At 32.2% G+C, this 7,922-nt stretch overlaps 2 protein-coding genes across 9 annotated transcripts in view; one reads left to right on the top strand and one right to left on the bottom strand.

Annotated features, from left to right (window-relative positions):
- The first annotated feature begins 705 nt into the window (after window positions 1-705).
- LOC117236836 (heat shock protein 75 kDa, mitochondrial) lies at window positions 706-3,956 on the top strand. The gene is made up of 13 exons (XM_033500194.1): window positions 706-859; window positions 1,030-1,125; window positions 1,186-1,268; window positions 1,371-1,598; window positions 1,719-1,885; window positions 1,993-2,102; window positions 2,174-2,247; window positions 2,322-2,668; window positions 2,758-2,905; window positions 3,021-3,148; window positions 3,216-3,397; window positions 3,468-3,766; window positions 3,847-3,956. Exons 1-13 carry the CDS (start codon window positions 739-741, stop codon window positions 3,946-3,948), a joined length of 2,085 nt encoding a protein of 694 aa, XP_033356085.1. The 5' UTR covers window positions 706-738; the 3' UTR covers window positions 3,949-3,956.
- Window positions 3,957-4,270: 314 nt separating this feature from the next.
- Window positions 4,271-7,922, bottom strand: part of LOC117230477 (fat-like cadherin-related tumor suppressor homolog) — a 497,091-nt gene continuing 493,439 nt past the window's right edge. For all 8 annotated transcript variants that reach the window (XM_033488013.1, XM_033488021.1, XM_033488064.1 and 5 more), the window contains one exon: window positions 4,271-7,592. In XM_033488013.1, the coding sequence (XP_033343904.1) occupies window positions 7,042-7,592 (551 nt within the window). In that variant the 3' untranslated portion in view covers window positions 4,271-7,041. The remainder of the gene's footprint in view (window positions 7,593-7,922) is intronic.

The following is a 7,922-nucleotide window of genomic DNA, read 5'->3' as shown; positions in this document are numbered from 1 at the left end:
TTTAACGAAATAGTGCCATCTTCTATGTTATGATGACTTCCTGATACAAAATCGCAAGTCGGCTGAAAAATTTTTCAATCAGTTGAAAATTTCGGTTTTGAGAAATTTTTGGAATATGATGTTATTTCCAACAATGGCCGAGGTCGCACCATCTCCTATACTATTATGTTCTATTGATACAAAATCGCTATTTTGGCTGACAGATTTGTGGCTCGGACGCCAAATTTCAGCTTTTGGATTTTCTTAGAAAATGGTGTCATTTTCTGGAATTTTGGAAGATTTCTAATACTTCTCATGACTCTTAATTGAATACTCTATTAATACTCTTTTAATACTTAACAATACTTATCAATTTTCTCGAACTTCTTGATCATTTTTTAATAATTTATTCCTTAAACTAATAGGAATTGGACAGGATTTAAGGATTATGGATGCTGGAAGGATTTTATATAATTAAACGTTTTGTTTATTGGTAAGCTTACAATAATTGTACAATTTTACAACTTATGTACAATAATTTGTGTAATTGTATCATTTTATAATAATTTAATTCTGTTACTCAACCGATGGAGCAAAACAATTCTTCTCGTGTGAAAATGATGACCAAAATCTTATATGTATGGGCTCGTGGTGCCATGCAGCGTTTTACCGCTCGTTTTCGAATCGCCGGTAAGCGCCTGGCTTTGGACCAATTCCGTGCGACGTCAATGTTAGTGGCGTTTTAGTTATTTCGAAAGCATGGCTATGTCTACCGTTCATAGATTGAGGTTCGCAATTAAATTCGGAAAAAACCTTACAAGACCGTTAAGTCTGAGCTGTGGAAGACGAATTTTAGGAAAACAATGTCAGCGGTTTTCAGGTTTGTATATTTTTCATGTCATATAATTTTCATTTCTATATTATTTTTTTAATTACATACATTTTAAGGTTATGTGAACATGTTTTCCTTAATCCTATAAGATGAATTTAATATAATATTTATATAATTACCTTCTGTATACACAAAATAATTGATTTTTTAATGTATAGGTATAGTTGGCACTTTGGCACGAAGCTATTCTTCTCAGGCAGCGACACAAACCACAGAAACTCATAATATTATAAAAAATGTAGAAAAACCTACAGGTATTTGCACGTGTAATATTCAAAATATATCTTTTATATAACATCTTTTAATTTTTTTAGAGGAAGGAGTCAAACATGAATTCCGGTCAGAAACACAGATGCTTTTACAAATTGTTGCAAAGTCCTTGTATTCAAATAAAGAAGTAACATTGCCCTTATCTTATGCTATTATCTTAATGTTACTTAATTTCTAGGAAATAAACATTTAATCAAAAAATGTTTTTCTCTTTTACTTTGATCTAAAGGTATTTCTACGTGAATTAATTTCTAATGCAAGTGATGCACTTGAAAAATTAAGATATATGCGCTTAAGTGATTCTAAAGCTGCAGATATTATTGGTGACAGAAATTTGGAAATTCATATTGGTACTGATAAACAAAATAGAATACTTATAATTCAGGATACAGGAATTGGTATGACTCATGAAGAACTGGTATCAAATCTAGGAACTATAGCTAGGTCTGGTTCTAGAGTAAGTATAATTAACAATACCAATTAAAATGAATTAATTATATACTACATATATTTTACAATTTTAGCCATATTACACAGAAACTTTCTATTTTATCATGTAAATTTTTCTTTAACATAGGCTTTTTTAGAAAAATTAAAAGGGAAACAAGATGCCGGTGATATGTCACAAATTATTGGGCAATTTGGAGTTGGCTTCTATAGTGCCTTTATGGTTGCTGATAAAGTAGAAGTGTTTACAAAATCATATGCACCAGATGCTGAAGGCTTTTGCTGGACTTCTGATGGGTAAAAAGAGTGCTTTTTAATAATTAATTTAATAATTAGAAATTTTTACTTTTATGAAATATAGTAAGGTATATGTATATATTATTAAAATATAAATTATTATTCAGTTCTGATACATTTAAAATCTCAAAGGCTGAGGGAGTTCAACCAGGAACTAAAATTGTTATACACTTGAATCTCGAGTGCCGGCATTATAGCGATGAGAACACAATTAATGGTATGTGGTTTAAACATTTTCATGCGATTATTTATTTTTAGATTATTGATTAATCTATTAATATTTCACAGATCTCATCATGAAGTACAGCAACTTTATCAGTAGTCCTATTTATGTTAATGGCAAAAGAGTTAATACCCTGCAGGTATGATAGAAGAAATGCTTACATTTCCCAGGATATTTTATATTGAATTGTGTAGCTATATGTATCTTTTTTAGCCATTGTGGATGCTTGATCCAAAAGATATTACACCATTACAACATAATGAGTTCTATAGGTTTATTGGGAACTGTTTCGATTCTCCGCGATTCATATTACATTACTCGACCGACGTTCCACTTAATATAAGGGCGTTATTATATTTCCCAGAACAAAAACCACCATTATATGATTTCGCGAAAAGTGAAACAAGTGGGGTTTCGTTATATAACCGTAAAGTTTTAATTAAAAATAAGATCGAAAATATTTTGCCAAAGTGGATGCGTTTCATCAAAGGAGTAATTGATTCTGAAGATATTCCTCTTAATTTAAGTCGTGAATTATTGCAGAATAGTGCTTTAATTGGGTAAGACAAAAGTTGATTAAAATATGTAATGTTATATGAATGGTCGTAATCATTTTAATTTGATTTATTTATTTTAATTTTTAATGTAGGAAATTGCGTAATGTTCTAACCACGCGAGTCTTAAAATTTTTGAATGAAAAATCTCAGAAATGTACTGAAGATTACAACAAATTTCATAAAGATTACAGTATCTTTTTAAAAGAAGGTATTGTAAGCACTGATATTCAAAAAGAAAAGGTAATATATATATATATATCTTTTTTATTAATACATGTAGATATTATTTTCATCGCTTCTGTAATAGTTTTTATTATATATATCTTTGTTTGGTTCTTGTGTTATTGTTTATTAGGAAGACATCGCTAAAGTTTTACGATTCCAATCGTCTGCAATGCCACCGGAGGTACTAATAAGTCTAGAAGATTACTGCAAACGAATGCCTTCTAATCAAAATAAGATCTATTACCTGTTAGCACCAAAGTAAGTTAATTACTTTTCCCTACTATAAATTATTATGGCAGTATTTGTATTTACTTCTTAATTTTAGCCGAAGCTTAGCTGAACAATCACCATATTACGAATCTCTAAAGAAACGGAATATTGAAGTAATATTTTGCTATGAAGCGTATGACGATGTGATTTTCTTACACTTAAAACAGTTTAACTCTCATAAGTTGACTTCTATTGAAGAAGAGTTATGTGAACCAGATTCAAAATCTGATAGTCCTGGTACGTGATATGTCTGAATGACTTTCGAATTTGTATAAATTGTTCTATTTTAATATTTCTTCTTGTTTAGGTATTATTAATAAAGGCGAAATGGACAATCTTATAACATACATGAAGAAAGTTTTGTCCGGAAAGGCTCATGACATTAAAACAACGACTCGACTTGAGTCACATCCGTGTGTTGTTACAGTTCCACAGATGGCAAATGCAAGACACTTTACCCGCATACAAACACGTCAATTAGGAGATGAAATGTTTTACTCCATGCTTCGGCCATGTTTGGAAATAAATCCTAATCATTTCCTCATTAAAAAGCTTTGTGAATTAATGAACACCAATACAAAATTAGCAGATCTTCTTATACAACAGGTATTATGTTATGATCTATTATGTTATTTTTGATAGCCTCGGATTTTATGTGTTCTAAATCTCTTCTTAATCTGTTCCAGTTATTCACGAACAGTATGGTAGAAGCTGGTTTAATTGATAACCCACGTATATTATTAATGTCTCTGAATAAATTGCTGACTGCAGCATTAGAGAAACATTAATTTACATAGAATATTTGCAAAAATACTGTTTAATAAATTATCAATATGTTCCATATATGAATATTTTAAATAAAACAATGGGCCATTGTACAATTTTCTACGATCAAAATTTATTTTGCAGAAAGGAAAAAGATTCATTGTATTATCATTTATATTTATCACTTTCGCAGAATAAATTATTTTATGTATTTTAGTACATTCATTGTTCCATTCAGCTTAATTAATAAACTGAGACATGGAAAGGAATCATTTGAGATCGGTAATCTATACTTTTATACTTCGTGTGGTAATGGTTTTGGAACTAATATAATAACAGAAAACGTAGGCAAGATTGTATTATTTATTACAATAGGTTGATCTTGTACAAATTAATTATAGCCTTCTAATTATAACAAGTCAAGTTCCTCATTGTTTGAAGGATTTCATGATATCGATATGTATCCTATTAGCAGGGCTAAGTTGCAGTGAATTTGGAAGTTGTACCCACATCTTTTTCGTGTTTAATTTCCTACATTCTTCATTGTCGTATAATTATGGCAAGTTACAATAAAATAAGAAATAAGTGGAACTATTTATTATTTTATAAGTTATAGTCAAGTATAAAGATCCATAATAAGTAGTTTGAAAAATAAAAAAAGTAAACGCACACAAATGAAATATATTCGTTTCGATCAATTCCGATTGCTTAAACCATTAATAGTGCGAAATTATTAAATCCTACTTTAATTAAAAAACGTTTCGTCCAAACCTTAATATCGCTAATCGGTCAGAACTTCTATAAAATATTGCGCTCCCTCATTTTTATCTTTACAACCAAATGTTTTGTAACGTCCACGTGATTACAAACTGATTGGTACAATATTTATAAATGGATGATCTCGTTTCATCCGCATCAGTTTACAGTCTTTAACCAATATGTTTTCATTGTTAATCCGTAAAATATAAAACTAATCTTAACAGTTACGAACCTCGCTGTGCTTCGACGCAAACTGAAATTTTCATTGCGTGTTGATGTTGATTCTGATACAATTTGTTAAGTTAAAACTGTACAGTATTCTTATATATTTCATTCTAATATAGAATAAATTGTCTATGTTCAATTGTATCCGTGTAAGTAATTGCATTGAAATTTCAGAAAGGAGAGGCACAGCTGTTTCAAACTTATATAAGAAGAAGACAATTTTCTCTTCCTCTTGGTCAAAACAAAAAAAGAATATGTCACCCTGTTTCACATTATTATTAACGTGGTTTACTGATTTATCCCACTAAATGTAGAATAAGATGGCTAGCATTCTTTACAGAACAGGAACATAAACAATAAATTTGCCAGTAGAATTCTACATGTATAAAAAGAACGTGTACACCTCTCCCAATTAAGCTGCCGCTAAAATATTTGTCCAACGGAAAGAAAACGTATCTTGCATGGAAGTACACGGTATTTAAAAGATATTAGGCACAGAAATAACAGTTTCTTGACCCTTTGTGTGTCACGCTTAACTACACAAATTAATCAAGGGAAATACCTTTGTTCGTACGGCATTTATTATTAAGTTGGCAGTTCAAAAAATGTTTCATTATCGTTACTTGGACAGATTTTCATGATGAAAAATAACAGCGTGAGAACTATGTAATTCATGATAAGAGTGTCGATGAATTGCGTACGATTCACATTGCTGAGCAGTCTTATCGAGTAGATAAAAATGTTAAAGCGTGATGTAAGTAGTAGCACCATATATGCAGTTATGTCTGTTGAACTGATGGTGACTAATGGAAGGAGAAGTTCGAAATAAGAAATGAGAAAAGAAGAGAGGGAAAATAAAATAGATGCAGTTAAACGAATAGAACATTGACTTAGCAATACGTACGCGCGGAAATGGAATACTATCTTCCGCGATTTTTTAATTTCTTTTCTTTTAAAAAACGTTGGATAGTTAATATTACAATCATTATCATACAAGTCATAGTATTTGATCATTGTATAAACATTATTATCATCACAGTAAAAATATTTCATATCTCTTTAACTATTGTGCTTTGCTGCAGTAAACGCCAGCAGACATGCACATATATTCGCCCTAGAAGCAGAGCACTGTTTTTTTCACTAGAGTCAATTCATTTACTCACTAGACTATGCTGTACTTATATCTATATTATTAAGTAGTCCTTCTGTTTATTTCGTATGTAACCAAAATAAAGTCGGTTAGCAAATAGTAAAAATACATAAATGTACCTATGTATTTTTTTTTTGCAGTGGAATTATAGTTGTGGATAAGTTTTAAATTTAAACGATAGGTCATTAAATAATAGTCATTGGTCTGACAACGCGGTCGTGATTAAATTTACTTCTCTCAAGTAACAAATTTTATCCTTAATCAAGATAATTTCTTACTCGTAATAGTTGCGTATAGTTGTCACGATATATATGTATACATATATTTTTCATATTGTATACATATACATATGTATATTATATATTTTTTTACTAAACCTCATCCCCTCTGGTAGAATTGAAAAGATGTTTTACCGTTAAACGAAACTCCTAATGGTCCATATATCGCAAAATCGTCAGAATGTAACTTGTCTATAAAATGAATGCGTCTTCGATAGAATATGCAATGTTTTGTAACCAACTTCCTTACCAATTCGTTAAATGGCCCTATTTTAATTACCATGAAATATATAACGTAAGTGTCGTATGAAAACAAGAATTGTTCCCAGATACATGTACGTTCATTTTCATACTTGCGGCTCAATAGAATTGTTTCGAGGATCGCTGAATTAAGTACGTTAAAGTACCTAAGCTCTACCTACATAGGAGATTTGAGGTACGATGTGCGAACGGCGCACACCGTTGGCTCAGTATGTGATTATTTCCATACCGTTCTTTAATTAGCTCGTATTCATCAATTTCCTTATATTCATAGCTGCCTCTGTACAGACCTTCTATCTTTCTCTCTACCTCTGATTCGATAATACGTATGTACAATATTTTTTCGTCGTATATTCACATAACATTCGCACTGTCTTTGTTCAAGAAGCACAGAAAAACACGATCACGTTCAGTCTGTTCTCAAGTCGTGGCACCACTGTTTGTCACACCGAGGTCTGCGTGATACCATTCCCCGACAACCACAAGCGGCCATTACTCTTTTGATCGGCGATCTCGTATTCGGAATCGTCAATTTCGCATAAGTTGGTTGATAAGTCGCTGTTGCTGGTTGCACCGCCCAATAATGAATTTCTCTCTTCGAGCGTGGTGATTACCGAACCGATTTCGTCGACCTCGTCTCCCTTGTGGCATCGGTTGCGTCGGGTGCTTGGGAAACCATAAGGCACTACATCGTCTTCCTCCTCGTCGGATTCTAAAGTACTAAGACGTCCATTCAAAGGATTTGTTTCGTTCTCCGTGTCCGTGTGGATGTTGTAATGCGGTAGATAAGAGTTTGGATGACGGAGATAACTTTCGGAACCTTTATATTTGTATTCTCCCTCGCCGCCGCTATCCAAGGGATTTAAACGTTGCGTTTCCGCGCACTGATACTGCTCAGAAAATTCAGTCCCGCATTCCGAGTCCCCGACGTACTCTGATTCTTGATCTTCGTTCAACGTCTCGATGTCCCTCGCTGGATCTACAGAGCCGTGCACTAAAACGAATACATTTCGTTATTTTAATAACGCGATTCATTTATAATTGACAATTAAATTAAATACTAAGCAGCTCTCTGAGAAAAAAAAGGGGGGGGGGGCAGTTGACGTCGCAGATCAATTTCATTGGATATTATAAAGATTTATTACAAATATTACACCCTACCAATCGAAGGTTAAAAAGGCAAACCACCAAGTCTACCTTAGTGCTATGTCACATGCATCCCTTTCTGCAGCTACTATCCATTTAAGACGACAAATCGTTTAAAGGAAACAAAAGATTCGATAGCCTCGCCTAAAATTATCTTACATATAATATGTCTACAGAC

Source organism: Bombus vosnesenskii, unplaced genomic scaffold (assembly GCF_011952255.1).
Source record: "Bombus vosnesenskii isolate JDL3184/JDL3185 unplaced genomic scaffold, Bvos_JDL3184-5_v1.1 scf7180000013262, whole genome shotgun sequence".
NCBI lineage: Eukaryota > Metazoa > Arthropoda > Insecta > Hymenoptera > Apidae > Bombus > Bombus vosnesenskii.
The sequence above is the reverse complement of the archived record's forward strand: the minus strand, read 5'-3'. Positions and strand labels throughout refer to the sequence as shown.